This window comes from Pteropus vampyrus, unplaced genomic scaffold (assembly GCF_000151845.1).
Source record: "Pteropus vampyrus isolate Shadow unplaced genomic scaffold, Pvam_2.0 Scaffold336, whole genome shotgun sequence".
Classification (NCBI taxonomy): Eukaryota; Metazoa; Chordata; class Mammalia; order Chiroptera; family Pteropodidae; genus Pteropus; species Pteropus vampyrus.
Window position 1 is genome coordinate 530,527 of NW_011889117.1, and position 15,190 is coordinate 545,716.

The 15,190-nt window shown below is 45.1% G+C and overlaps 1 protein-coding gene across 1 annotated transcript; it reads left to right on the forward strand.

Annotated features, from left to right (window-relative positions):
• Positions 1-936: 936 nt before the first annotated feature.
• Positions 937-8,810, forward strand: BPIFA3 (BPI fold containing family A member 3). Its single transcript, XM_011378363.1, has 7 exons — positions 937-1,060; positions 3,677-3,827; positions 5,637-5,744; positions 6,411-6,560; positions 7,755-7,839; positions 8,226-8,289; positions 8,806-8,810. Exons 1-7 carry the CDS (start codon positions 937-939, stop codon positions 8,808-8,810), a joined length of 687 nt encoding a protein of 228 aa, XP_011376665.1.
• Positions 8,811-15,190: the final 6,380 nt, after the last annotated feature.

A 15,190-nucleotide genomic window follows, 5' to 3' on the forward strand; every position in this document is an offset into this window, starting at 1 on the left:
GAGGAGTTGTTAGACATATTGGCAGGATTTCCTAAGAGATGGGTTGTAGGAGATGAGGAAAATGGAGTCAAGGGGAATCCAAGGGCTGGGCCTGGAGCAATTGGATGGATTATGGTGCCATTTCTTAAGATGGTAAGGACAGGGAGGTTTGAATTGAATTCTCTCTGACCCCCAACCCCAAAGCAACAAGATATATTTAATTCTTTGGCTTCAAGACTTTCTGTCCCCCACCTATAACTCTTATTCACAAACCCTCATCCAGCCAGCCAATTATCATTCATTCATTTCATTTAACAAGCTTTTGTTAGTAACTACCACATGGTAAACATGGGAGGCACTGGACACATGAGGATTAATTAGACTCACAGCTACCCTCAAGAAACTGATAATCTGGTGTCACAGAGAATGCCAGGGGCATTCAGAGATAAGCTATCCTCACTTATTCATATATTGTCATTTAGCCATCCAACAAACATTCACTAGCACTTAGTTTCTAGAAAACAAGCATCATGGTAGGCTTTGAGGATGATCTTTTCCTTAAGAAAGTCCTGGTCCATTTGAAGAGCCTAGGATTAGTCATCTTCACCCATTCACTCATTCATTCATTTATTCTCTGAAGAGTCACTAACATCCAGCCTCTCCCAGTGGAGAACCCTCCTGCTGGATGACACAACAGTGGGTTCTACCGGACGTCTCCTAGCAACAAGGCCTCCTACTGGAGCCCTGCCCTCCCCGCAGGTTTATACCTGCTGCATTTACCATGTGAGCAGCTACCTGAGCCCATCACAACATCTCCCCACAGCATGCTGGGGGCCACCTCTGGTGTCATCGTCCCACAGAAAACCATGAGTCCATCCATCCCAGAGTCCACACCTGCAGCCATCTGCCTGGGTACCATCTGACCTTTCTTGACACCCACACATCCCAGAACCCAAGATGCCTCCACTCTGGAGATTCCTGGTCCTCCTCAGCTTGCTATTCTTGCTCTTGGCATGGCATAGGCAGCCCTGGCCTGGCCTGGCCAAGGCCCACATGGACAGCAAGTCTACCCTGGCAAGAAGTAAGTTAAGCCCATGCTCTGCCCACTGTCACAGGGAAGGTAGGAAAGACATCATGTGAACTTCACCACTGACTTGCTGAGGGACCTTGGGTCCATCATTTACCCTCTTTTCTTCCTTTTTTCTTAGACCTCAAAAACAGACGATTGAGGTAAAGTTGATCATACACCAATTCACAGCACATCATTATCACCATGAATCATGGCAATACCTTTCTTTTATTTGATTTTATGTTATTTTTCTTTTATTCGCACCTCCATTCCCCTTTTCAACACGTGGTGTTTTGATTTACGTAAATGGTATTGCCATATAGATCTCATTGTTTTTGACTGGTTTCACTGGACACTATGCTATTGACATCTCTGGCTTCAGACTTACGGATGTATCCATGAGATGCCATGAGATGTATCCACGAGATTCCATGAGATGGATCCATGAGATCCATTTTCCTAGGGATAGAGACTTGAGTTTTCTGTAGACCATTATAAACTACACCGACATGAACATCCTTGCATGTGTCCCCATTAGGACCTGTGGAAGAATTTCTCTGGGATATACCCTGAAGGTGGATGACTGGGCCCTAAGGCAAATGCAAACTCAAAAACTTAATTTAAAGACTGCCAGATTGCACTCCAGAATAGCTGTGCCAGTCTACACTCACTCCAGTAATAAATGAGTATACCTGTCTCCCCATATTTCTCAACACTGAATAGTATCCATCTGTATCAGTCTACTTGTTCTGCCATAGCAAGACACCACAGACTGGTTGGCTTAAACAACAGACAGACATTTTCTCACAGTTCCAGAGGCTGGAAATCTAAGATCAAGATGCCCATAAGGGTGGTTTCTGGTGAAACCTCTTCCTGGCTTGCAGATGGGCACTTTCCTGCTGTATCTCACATGGCCTTTCCTCTGTGTATACACAAGAGTACATTCTGGTGTGTCTCTTCTTATAGGGACACCAGTCCTATTGGATTAGGGCCTCCCCTCCCCTTATTACCTCATTTAATTTTAATTGCCTCCTTCAAGGCCCTGTCTCCAAATACAATCACATTGGAGGTTTAAGTCTTCAATGTATTAACTGCAAAGAAAGGGGGGACACAATTCAGTACATAATATTATCTTTCTAATTTTTTCCAGTCTGATAAGTAGTTGAATGATATCTAATCATTTTAGCTTGACTTTATCTGATTAGTGGGAAATTGGAGCATCTTATCAATTTCGTTAACTATTTTGACTTTTTGAATTCCTTGTTTTTATCTTTTGTTCATGTTATTATTTGTTTTCCTGGATTTTTTTTTATTTTTTTTTGTTTGGGTTCTTTTTTTTTTTTTTTTTTGGTCCTTTTTGATTTATGGAGCTGTTCATTTATTTTTGACATTAGTCCCTTGTCAGGCGTAAACATTGCTGACATTTATCCTAAACTATCATCTTTCAACATTGTTGGTAGGTCCCTCACTGAACAGGAATATTTTCAAACTCACCAAATTTCATCTTACGATTTGTGTTTGATGAGTTTTAAGCCCCCTTGTCCTTACCCTAGATTTTGCTTTTTTTCTAATAGCTTTTCCCACTGTGAATATGTGTATCCCTACAATTATATTTCATGTATCAATTAGGGTGCTTAGCTGCAAGTAACAGAAAACCCAACTCAAGCCATTCCACATAACTGAAAGTCATAGGTAGGGCAAGCTCCAGGTTTGGTTCAATTAGCAGCTCAAAGTTGCTATCCAGAACTAGATTTTGTCTATTTTTTTAGCTCTGCTATCATCATAGTTTCCTTCTCAGGCTGCTGGTTTCAGTATGGTAAGAAAATGGTAGCCAATGGCCATTGAAGCTACAGGATGTCTTGCTCCTTTCCAGTAAAGGAAAGAGAAAGAAACCTCCACAAACATAAAACATAAGATCTTCTTTTTAATCTGATGGGACCAACTTGAATTACGTGCCAACTTTGAAACTGAAAGAGTCACTATGCAATGATGGGTCAGATAATCAACAGCTTCATCTGGACCAGGAATTGGAGATAGTGCCTGAATCAGAAAAGGGTTCATATGGGAATGAGAGAATGGATGAATAAAAGGAAGGATGGGAGGATGAATGAATGAGTAGATGAATGGGAGGGTAGATGAAGGAATGGATGAGTGGGTGAAATGGGGAGGTGGATGGATGAATGGATGGATGGATGGATAGATATCAGACTGTCGAATACTAGAGTCTGCTGCTCACAAATTCTCAAGTGCTACTACCATTATTTACCAAGAATTACTAAGAGTTCTAGGCATATTTATAGTTTCACTCTATCTTTGAAACGATTTAGTTAATGTATGTCTCTCTTACTAAACAGAAAGTTGGTTTCTGTGTTGACAACCAGTAGATATTTAATAAATATTCTTCGGATGAATGTTCTCAGTAATCCTCACAAGAATTCTATGAGATGGGTGTTGTTACTGCCTTACCACATGAAGTATGTGTATCTCAGTGTTGGGGGCAGTGGAACGATATGCACCAAGCACTCAGCAGGAAGCATGTAAACCAGCTGCAACACAGGCTTCCTGAATCCAAACCCCCACCTTTTCCATGACATTGTACAAAGTCACTGGTCCCTTGTCTATTTCCAGTTATTGCCCAGGGTCTCATGAAGCACAATGCAGAGGGCCGAATTCAGAACATCCGCCTCCTGGACAGTATAAACGCCTCGTGGCAGATGGCCCCAGGGATGGTGGGCTGGCTGATCGGCAGCAGGAACTTCCAGCAGCAACAAGAAGGCAGGTAAGACCCTAAACTCCATCCCTGGCCCTGAGATTCTTTATAGAGCTCTGGGTCAGAAGTCAGAGCTGGGGAATAGAGGTTCAAGGTCTGGGAAGAGGGAAAGAAGGAAGATTGGAAGGAGGAAATGTAAGGCCCAATACAAAGATGAATGGGGGAGCTAACATAAGGGGTAATTTGGGGAGGTGGCATAGCAGGGTAATTAAAAGTGAGAGCTTGGGAGTAAAAGTTTCTGCATTTAAACCCTGTCTCTGCCACCAACCTTGGGGAAATTCCTAGACCACTCTGGCCTCATCTATAACATGGGTACCCAGAGCACAGCCTGGATAAACATACGGGGTACTAAAGGAACCCAGGACTAGAGTCAAACATTTGAGCCCCACTCTACTGCTTGATAGCTGTGTGACTCTGGGCATAGCATTCGAGCTCTCTAAGCTTCAACATGAGTCCTCATCAGTGAAATGGGCATAATAATTGTCCCTGCCTCCCAGAGTTGTTGGGAACTTTCTCTGCTACACGTAGTGGATGCATAGCCATCAGTAGCTATGATGAATCTCGCAGAACTGGGCCTGTCCTGCTCACCTCCATTTCTACTCCTTCCTCTTGACAGATGCAGGCCTCCTTAGCTTCCCAGTCTCAAAGCTGCTCAACCCCAACACCATTATAACAGCCTGGTGTGCCCTGGTGTGCCTTTCTCTCTGACTCAAATCCCTCATTCTCTCCATTTTAATGGGCACCAGTACTCACCAACAAGGTTTCCCTTAAAGGGTGCAGCCACAATCACCTTCCTGCATTCATTCCTTAAGAACTTGTTATAATTATTCACTGAGCACCTACTGTGTACCAGGACCTGGGCTGAGACTTGGGAATACAGCTATAAACCAGACATATGGTCACTGCCTTTTGGGATCTTAATCCCAATTAGTAAGATACACCACGAAAGTAAATAACCCATTTCAGGTGGAAACAAATGTCATGAAGACAAATTTAGCAAGATAAAGCGTGACAGTGAGGGGACTGATCAGGAGGACCTTTCTAAAGAGGTAATCCTTAAGTAGAAATGTGAATGAAGAAGCAAGTGGTATGAGGGGCAGTGAGTGAAAGGGCCCTGAGGTAGGAAGGAAATTACTGTGTTTGAGGGAGAGAAAAAGTCCTGTGTGGCTGGGTGAGCAAGGTGGCAGATGAGGCCAGACCCTGTAGGTCTAAAGGATTTTATTCCAAGAGCAGTGAGAAACCGTGGAGAACATTGAGTGAGGGGGTAGTTAGGCCTCTCTGGCTTCCACATGGAGAAAAGTCTAAAGAGAGGCCAAGATCATGGCTGGGAGGCCCGAGAAACTAAAGCAGCTCCAGGCAGGAAGTGACGGTGACCTGAACCAGGAGAAAGCGATAGAAGTGGTGGGAAGTAACCAAACTCAGGATATATTTTGCAAGCAGAGACAACATGATGTGATAATTGTTTGAATGTGGGGATGAGAGATGGAGAGAAATCAGACAGCCCTGGGGTTTGGGCCTGGACACCTGGGCAGATGGTGGGGCCATTGACTGAGTGGCGGAGACTTGATGTGAGAACAGGCCCAGGGCCAGGGTCTGCTGTTGGCTGTGGGTTACACAAATCAAGTGTGTGGAACCGTTAGGAGCACTCAGAGTCAGCTTGCAGCCTAGGGCTCCTGCAGGTGGCTCTTGCCCTCAGAGCATCTGTGAGAGGCTCTGACTCCAATCTACTGCCAAGCCCTCTTTATAGAGGGCCCAGCCTTGTCAGCACAAGACCTTGATATCTAAGGTCTCTCACCCGTGTGCTCTTTCCTTGTGTAGCATCAACATCACCAACATTCAGTTGGTCTGTAGCGGGATCCAGACGTCTTTCCATAAGGAATGGTTCTTGGCAAACATCTCACTTGAATTCGACATTGACATGAGACTGTGAGTTATGCAGAAGCAGGGTCTGAGAGGGCCTCTTCCTCCTCACTGGGAACCTAGGAGCTGGGGCAGAATCTGGCAACCCAAAGAACCCAGGTTTTTCTGATCCCAGCCTGATTTTAAATCCTCATTTTCTAATTCACTTGCTGTGTGACCTTGGGCAAGTCACATCACATCTCTGAGCCTTGGTTCCTTAAGCTGAAATGTGGATGGCAATCATTGGTTAGCGGAGGCAGGTCATTTGTTCATTTAAACCTATGTGAGTTAACAATAATTTAAAAAAGAGAAACACTGTATCTCATCACCTTTCCCTTCTCCTGTTCAAACTATTCTTTAACATCCTCTGATCCCAAGGAAAGGGGGCCACAGCTAAATGGTAAAAATATTAAAAATATAATGAACTCTCAACTTAAATTTCCAAAGGCCCTTAATCTGGTCTATTTAAAAGATTTTCAGAAGCCCCTCTGGCTAATAGTTTTCTCTTTAATCACTGACTGCAGGATTTAACATGCAGGCAACATGGAGTCCCACTGGGCTGGTTCATTGAAGGAACCCGGAGCGTGGACATTGCCGTCCACACAGAGAACCACTCTGTGTTGCCTGTTTCCACCTCCTCTTCTTTCTCTATTCCCTTTTCCCTCCTCCTCCTCACTCTCTCATCCCCAGGAGGTCCTTCAATAACAAGATCTCAAAGACACATACACGTATGAACATCACTGTGGAGTTCTGGCTGGAGAAAGACCAGTTCGGCCGGAGAGATCTGATGATAGGCAGTTGCCATGTGGAGCGCAGCAGCATTCGCACAAAAGACCTAAATGAGTAAGGTTCCAGCTGTCCCTCCCCAGGGCTGGGCCCCTTCCTGACCCACCCTAGCTGTGGCCACACATCTCCACCACCTCCTAGATGAGCCCAAAATAGATCTCACCCTTTCCCCAGGATCTGCTCCGCCTCCTGCATCCCCTCTCAGTGATTGCCCTGACATCCTCCCAGAAACCAGACATTTCCTCCTTCTCACTCCCTGCAGCCCATTTTCACTGGCTCCCATCAGTGACTTCTGGAAGCCTCTGCTTGCTCCCTTCTCTGCATCGCCACAGACACTGTCCCGGCTCATGGTTCACTTCCTGGACCATTGCGGGAGCTTCATCTGGCTTCCCTTACTAGACCTCACCTCCTTCTCTCCATTCTCCTCCTTCAGCAGAAGTAACTTTCCCGCACGGGAATCCCCCAGCCCCTGCTCCGAATCTTCCGATGGTTCTCCAATGCCCTCTAAATGAAGAGCAAACTCTTAAATGTTACTCAAGGCCCTACTTATCCTCTCCCCTGCCCCACTCTGCAGCCCTTTGCCCTGTAAGTCTGTCTGAAGGACCCACCCATCCATCAACACACCATGCATTTTCACACTACCATGCTTTTGCAAATGCAGATCCTTGTGCCTAGAACACCCTTCCTTTCTTTAAAGCTCCTCTTCATTACTTATTCATTCAATAAATATTTACTGAGAACCTACTATGTTCTAGGCATGGCATGCTTCACGCTAGGGATACAGTAGTGAACAAGACAGACAATAATATCTAGACTCTGGCTAACTGAGTCTGTCAACTTCAACAGACGAAATTCCTCAGGGGCAAGATTTATCTGATTTCTCTCTATAATTCCAGAATGCTGAAAGCAACTAAGTCCTCAGTGGATGTCCATTCATTTATTCATCGGATGTTCACTGAGAGCCTAGATCACACCAGACATTCATGGAGAGGACAATACAAGGGAAACACTGTGGACACTAGAGCTCTATTAACCTGGTTCTAATCTAATCAACACTTAGTAGCTGTGTGACCTTGGGCAAGTCACATCACCTCTTTGAATCATCCCTTTGACTATTGCTGACAATGATGCTTCTTGTATAGGGCTTGCTGAGGATTAAGTGACCATATAAGTTATACTCAACACATAGCACCTAGCATGACATTGCCTGTATTTATCTGTTCCATTCTGTTTATTCACTTCTCTTTCTAGAGATATCCCACCAAAGATGAAACGTTTTCTTTACAATTTTAGAGATAACCTGGGAAAAGTTATCCCAAACCTGGTAGAAAGTCAGGTAAGTTTGAGAAAAATATTTTCACCTCAAGCATTCTTCAGTCTGAGGGTCAGGGTGTATATACATTGGCAGTTTAGCAGAGTTTAAAACCTTGGGCTTTAGATCCTGAAAGATCTCAATTAAAATTTTCCGTTTTGCCATCTACTAGCTATGTGTCCTTAGGCAAGTGACTTAGACTCTCTGAGCCTTGGTTTTTCCATCTGTATCATGGGAACCATCACAGTTCCTATTTCATGGAGATGTCATGAAGATTCAGGGACATAAAACATGGAAGTGCCACTTTTGCCATGAATCCATGTGGAAATCCAATGGAGTCTAAGCTTCCAGATACTAGTTTTCTTTTACCAGTCCCTGATCTGACTCTTCTCTCTGTTATGGCGGTCCAGGTATGTCCTCTGATCAGTGAAATTCTCAAGCAGCTGGATGTGAAACTGTTGAAAAGCCTCATAGGTAAGTGTCTACATCCTTCCAGGGAGGAGGACTCAGGATAGGCAAATGGCTAGAAGAAGTGCCCCCTGCTGAGGGGTATCTGCACGTGGTCTGAGAATACTTAGAGATGACCACATTATAATGACCATTTATTGTGCCCCAAGAAAGCTGAGACAGCAGAGAATACACCTACAAGTAGGCTGGGCCCTGCCAAGTCACCCGAACCTCCAGATTACCAGAGATGGTACCTTCTCCCAAGATCTCCACTCAATCCTTTAGGGAGCACTGGCTCTATCCCAAACATGAGACCACCTCACTCCAGTTACAGATAAACAGATACAGTCCCCACCTTCATGGAACTCACAGTCTAGTGAAGGGAAGACAAGAAACAAACAATTAGATATCATTTGAAAAGAGTTGTAATGCTCCGGGCACAGGCTCTTGGTCAGCATGGATAGGTAAGAGACCCTTCACTGTGGACCTGGGAGTTGAAGGGGTAACCACACCGGTGACTGATGCTGCCTCTTCTCCTTACAGGCTGATGCTCATGAACTCAACCAACTGTGAGTCTAGCCAACAATCCCCACACCAGGCACGAGTGTCCTCCCGCTGCCTACTGATGATCAGAAGGAGATTCCACATCTTAGAAATCTTAGGACCTTAAGTATCTGGACATTGCCGTCCACACAGAGAACCACTCTGTGTTGCCTGTTTCCACCTCCTCTTCTTTCTCTATTCCCTTTTCCCTCCTCCTCCTCACTCTCTCATCCCCAGGAGGTCCTTCAATAACAAGATCTCAAAGACACATACACGTATGAACATCACTGTGGAGTTCTGGCTGGAGAAAGACCAGTTCGGCCGGAGAGATCTGATGATAGGCAGTTGCCATGTGGAGCGCAGCAGCATTCGCACAAAAGACCTAAATGAGTAAGGTTCCAGCTGTCCCTCCCCAGGGCTGGGCCCCTTCCTGACCCACCCTAGCTGTGGCCACACATCTCCACCACCTCCTAGATGAGCCCAAAATAGATCTCACCCTTTCCCCAGGATCTGCTCCGCCTCCTGCATCCCCTCTCAGTGATTGCCCTGACATCCTCCCAGAAACCAGACATTTCCTCCTTCTCACTCCCTGCAGCCCATTTTCACTGGCTCCCATCAGTGACTTCTGGAAGCCTCTGCTTGCTCCCTTCTCTGCATCGCCACAGACACTGTCCCGGCTCATGGTTCACTTCCTGGACCATTGCGGGAGCTTCATCTGGCTTCCCTTACTAGACCTCACCTCCTTCTCTCCATTCTCCTCCTTCAGCAGAAGTAACTTTCCCGCACGGGAATCCCCCAGCCCCTGCTCCGAATCTTCCGATGGTTCTCCAATGCCCTCTAAATGAAGAGCAAACTCTTAAATGTTACTCAAGGCCCTACTTATCCTCTCCCCTGCCCCACTCTGCAGCCCTTTGCCCTGTAAGTCTGTCTGAAGGACCCACCCATCCATCAACACACCATGCATTTTCACACTACCATGCTTTTGCAAATGCAGATCCTTGTGCCTAGAACACCCTTCCTTTCTTTAAAGCTCCTCTTCATTACTTATTCATTCAATAAATATTTACTGAGAACCTACTATGTTCTAGGCATGGCATGCTTCACGCTAGGGATACAGTAGTGAACAAGACAGACAATAATATCTAGACTCTGGCTAACTGAGTCTGTCAACTTCAACAGACGAAATTCCTCAGGGGCAAGATTTATCTGATTTCTCTCTATAATTCCAGAATGCTGAAAGCAACTAAGTCCTCAGTGGATGTCCATTCATTTATTCATCGGATGTTCACTGAGAGCCTAGATCACACCAGACATTCATGGAGAGGACAATACAAGGGAAACACTGTGGACACTAGAGCTCTATTAACCTGGTTCTAATCTAATCAACACTTAGTAGCTGTGTGACCTTGGGCAAGTCACATCACCTCTTTGAATCATCCCTTTGACTATTGCTGACAATGATGCTTCTTGTATAGGGCTTGCTGAGGATTAAGTGACCATATAAGTTATACTCAACACATAGCACCTAGCATGACATTGCCTGTATTTATCTGTTCCATTCTGTTTATTCACTTCTCTTTCTAGAGATATCCCACCAAAGATGAAACGTTTTCTTTACAATTTTAGAGATAACCTGGGAAAAGTTATCCCAAACCTGGTAGAAAGTCAGGTAAGTTTGAGAAAAATATTTTCACCTCAAGCATTCTTCAGTCTGAGGGTCAGGGTGTATATACATTGGCAGTTTAGCAGAGTTTAAAACCTTGGGCTTTAGATCCTGAAAGATCTCAATTAAAATTTTCCGTTTTGCCATCTACTAGCTATGTGTCCTTAGGCAAGTTACTTAGACTCTCTGAGCCTCGGTTTTTCCATCTGTATCATGGGAACCATCACAGTTCCTATTTCATGGAGATGTCATGAAGATTCAGGGACATAAAACATGGAAGTGCCACTTTTGCCATGAATCCATGTGGAAATCCAATGGAGTCTAAGCTTCCAGATACTAGTTTTCTTTTACCAGTCCCTGATCTGACTCTTCTCTCTGTTATGGCGGTCCAGGGATGTCCTCTGATCAGTGAAATTCTCAAGCAGCTGGATGTGAAACTGTTGAAAAGCCTCATAGGTAAGTGTCTACATCCTTCCAGGGAGGAGGACTCAGGATAGGCAAATGGCTAGAAGAAGTGCCCCCTGCTGAGGGGTATCTGCACATGGTCTGAGAATACTTAGAGATGACCACATTATAATGACCATTTATTGTGCCCCAAGAAAGCTGAGACAGCAGAGAATACACCTACAAGTAGGCTGGGCCCTGCCAAGTCACCCGAACCTCCAGATTACCAGAGATGGTACCTTCTCCCAAGATCTCCACTCAATCCTTTAGGGAGCACTGGCTCTATCCCAAACATGAGACCACCTCACTCCAGTTACAAATAAACGGATACAGTCCCCACCTTCATGGAATTCACAGTCTAGTGAAGGGAAGACAAGAAACAAACAATTAGATATCATTTGAAAAGAGTTGTAATGCTCCGGGCACAGGCTCTTGGTCAGCATGGATAGGTAAGAGACCCTTCACTGTGGACCTGGGAGTTGAAGGGGTAACCACACTGGTGACTGATGCTGCCTCTTCTCCTTACAGGCTGATGCTCATGAACTCAACCAACTGTGAGTCTAGCCAACAATCCCCACACCAGGCACGAGTGTCCTCCCGCTGCCTACTGATGATCAGAAGGAGATTCCACATCTTAGAAATCTTAGGACCTTAAGTATCCCTCAGACTGCGGCTTCCACTGCCCTGAAAACTTTGACCACAGGCCCCGTGGATGTCCTGTTCTACTCCTATAATAATTCTAGCTCTGAAGGGTGCAGAGGTTCCTCTGCCTGAGCCCTGAGTTTGGGTTCCTGAAGTCAGGCCTAATAAAGGCCCATCCTGAGACTAAAGATACCTGGATTTGCTCATCAGCCCAGAAATACCAGAGAAAACACTCTTTTCCTACATTTTGCAGCCAGAAGCCCATCCATAGATGTGCTCATCAATCCAGGATGGGGGGTCCCATTGAGATTCTCCATTCCTTCATTCATTTAACCTATATTTATTGAGCACTTACTATGTGCCTAGCACTTTTCTGAGCTCCAAGGGAGTGTAGAGAAAGGGTGACAGAGTGGAAAAGCACAAACATTGGTGTCAAACATATCTGAACTCAGACTTGATGCAGCCCAACAAGAAGTTCCATGAGGGTATAGACTATATGCATCAGGGTGACCAATGATCCCCAAGCCTGCAGTGGAGGGCTGGCTGGCACAGAGTACGAGCTCAGCCAACATCTCAGGTTTAGTGAGTGGATGAATCTTGGTCTTATGACCCACTAACTATGTCTGGAAGAAGGAACTTTACCTCTTGATCTTCCTCAGCTGCAAAGTGAGAATCGAAGGTTTACAGGATGTGGAGCAATAAGAGCCTTCACACTGCCGGTGGGAGGGAAGTTGTGCCACCACTTTGAAAAACTGGGTAACAGCGTCTCCTAAAACACAACGATATATGCCTGCCCTATGACATAGCAATTCCACTCCCAGGTATATGCGCAACAGAAATACATGCACATGGGCACCACAAGATGTATACAGGACTGCTCATAGCAGCAGTGGTCAGAATGTCCCCATACTGAAAACTTCCTAAACACCCATCAAAATAATGGATAAATAGAACTTGTGAGACAGTCACCAGTGGAATGCTCTATAGGAGTGAAAATGACCTACAAGCGCACATGACCACATAGATGAATCTCACATACCTAATAAAGCCCAACACAAAAGAGCTTGTGTTGCATATCCCATTTATATGAAGCTCAAAACAGCAAAACTAATCTATGCTGTTAGAGGTCTAGATACTGGTTACCCCTCAGGAGCAGGTTAGTGACTAGGAGGGGTTTGAGGGGGGCAACGTTCTCTTTTCTGGATCTAGGTGCTAGTTATGGGGTTTGTTCGGTTTGTGAAAATTCATTGAGCTATTTGCTTAGGTGCATTTTTCTCATGTATGTTCTACTTTAACAAAAAAAAATTAAAATAAAACATATGTACCATGCAGGATGTTTGTCAGAATACACAAAAATCCATTTGCAGTATATCTAGCATATGCCAGGTCCATGAAGTATGCTTATTAAATATCATTTAATGCATTGTTAATTATCTGATTAATGACTATTCAGCTCTTAACTATGAATTTCCACCCTCCTCCACCCAAGAATAGAGAAAGCCTACTGAGAAATCAAGGGGAAATAACACACACATATTAATAGGAGTAGCATACACATATTCAGCCTTTGGCATGTGCCAAGTTTGGTGCCCGAAGCTCACATTCAGCATCTCATCGGGTTCTCACAGCAACTCAGTGACATATGGAACGGCTATTCTATTTTATCCATGGGGACATGGAGGCTCAGAGAGAGCAAGCCACTTGCCCAAAGTCACACAGTAATGAAATGACTGAGTCGTCTGTACTCAGGCAGCCAGACTCTAGAGCCCATACTCTTGACCTCTGTGAATTCTCCCTTCACACACACACGCACGCACACACACACACACACACGCACACGCACACACACACACACACACACACGCACACGCACACACTGAGGTGACAATGATGAAATATGCGTTCAGCTAGATTGGAAAGCTCAAACAAGGAAGTGTCAACAGCTCAGAGATGAGAATAGGGCAAGAGAGGCTCATGTCTCCCATCTTTCAATTCAGACTCCCTAATCTGAAATGCTTCGCCGAGGATTTGCAACCCTAAACGCCCGTGTTCACGGAGATGGTTCCCCTTCACAGCCTTGATGTTATGGGGTTTCCTGCTCATGGCTCAAAGAGCAAACACGGGAGGTCTCATACTCCAGAGAGGTTGCCTTGTCCATTGGTGAAGGCAGCTTTTTTTTTGTCTGCCTTCCCCCTGACCCCTCTGTGGGTGGCTCAGGGACCTCTTTCCTCAAAGAATCTCCTCAGGTTTCTCATCCTGTTTTCCTCTGGAAGAACCTGTTGCACAACAGACCTCTATTATGATACTGGGGTCCAGGGCGGGGGGTAATTTAAGCAGAAATTCACCCCCAAATGCTCAGAAGCTTTCTCCAGGCGCAGCCTGTCTATACCTTGCAACCTCCATGCCCTTCTGTTACAGAGCTCTGACTCTGTGCCAGGTACTGGGCTGCAAGCTATATTTGTTTCTCCATTTAACTCTCTCTGCAGCCCCGGGGGGTAGGTGACATCAGCTCCATTTTATAGGTGAGAAAACTGAGTCTGGAAGAGCAGGATCATCTTGCCCAGAGTCATTGGCTGAGCTGGGTTTGGAACTCAGGGCTGTCTGATTTCTCAGGAATGGGAAGGCTGTAGAGTACTTGAGCAGGCATTTTCTAGACTAAAGACTCCATGACGCAAACTTGCTCTTGAAGTTAAGAGCACTGAAGCCAGACAACCCCAGATGACGGTCTGGCCTTCACTTCTTCCTCGCTGAGATAACCTTGACCAAGTGACTGTCTTCCCTGAGCCTCAGGGTCGCCACAGGGTTGTTAGAAATGATATAAAGCACTAGTGTCTCACTAAAATCTTTTAATAATATTAGCTATAAATGTATGTGAGAAGATTAATCTCCAAGGTAAGTGGAACTAGCCTTAAGCAAACTCTGCTTAAAAATATTTTCTCATCTAAGTTGGGGCACCTAGCTCTCTGTGTACCTTTTTGCCCTCTGTCCCTCAACAAAACCACTGAGGTTTCCAAGGCCATCTGAAGACTCCCCTCAAACTCAGTCCGCTCCTGATCTTGCTCTCAGGGAACAGAGCCAATGCCCCACTCCCAGGTTCTGGAGAACAGACCTTGCATAGGTCAGAGCCCCTTGAAAAAATCAACTCACCCTTTAAAAATCTCTTGATTCACAGAACACTAATAAAGGCTTCCAACCATAATCACAATCAGATTATGTAGGAAGAAAGGTGCACCACCGACAGTTTCTGAGGAACGCGTTGGGAAGGCATTGATGTCACCAGTATAGGAAACCCTGTCTTGAAATGTTAGCATTGTCCTTCCACGTTTCCTGATGCCCCACGACACTTGCCCTGTTTGGGGCAGTGGAACATAAAGAACCTGTGGCTTCAAGGTAGGGCAACTTCAGCAGAAGCAGAGAGAAGGCTTCTGAGTTTCCAACACCAGAGTCTTTAACAAAATACTAGTGACAAAGAATAGATCAGTGCTTGCTGGTGGGTGGGAGAGGGTGTGACTCTAAAAGGGCCGCATGATAGTGTTTGGGAGGTGATGGAACTGTTCTATATCCTGATTATTACTGCGGTGACATAAAATTATATGTGCATTAAAATTTATAGAACTACACATCTAAAGATAAAAA

Excerpts from the sequence above, each read along its gene's own strand:
- BPIFA3 (XM_011378363.1), top strand. The coding sequence starts at position 937 with ATGCCTCCACTCTGGAGATTCCTGGTCCTCCTCAGCTTGCTATTCTTG. Across the intron at positions 6,561-7,754 it reads CGCACAAAAGACCTAAATGA|AGATATCCCACCAAAGATGA; the intron begins GTAAGGTTCCAG and ends TTCTCTTTCTAG. Across the intron at positions 7,840-8,225 it reads CAAACCTGGTAGAAAGTCAG|GTATGTCCTCTGATCAGTGA; the intron begins GTAAGTTTGAGA and ends ATGGCGGTCCAG.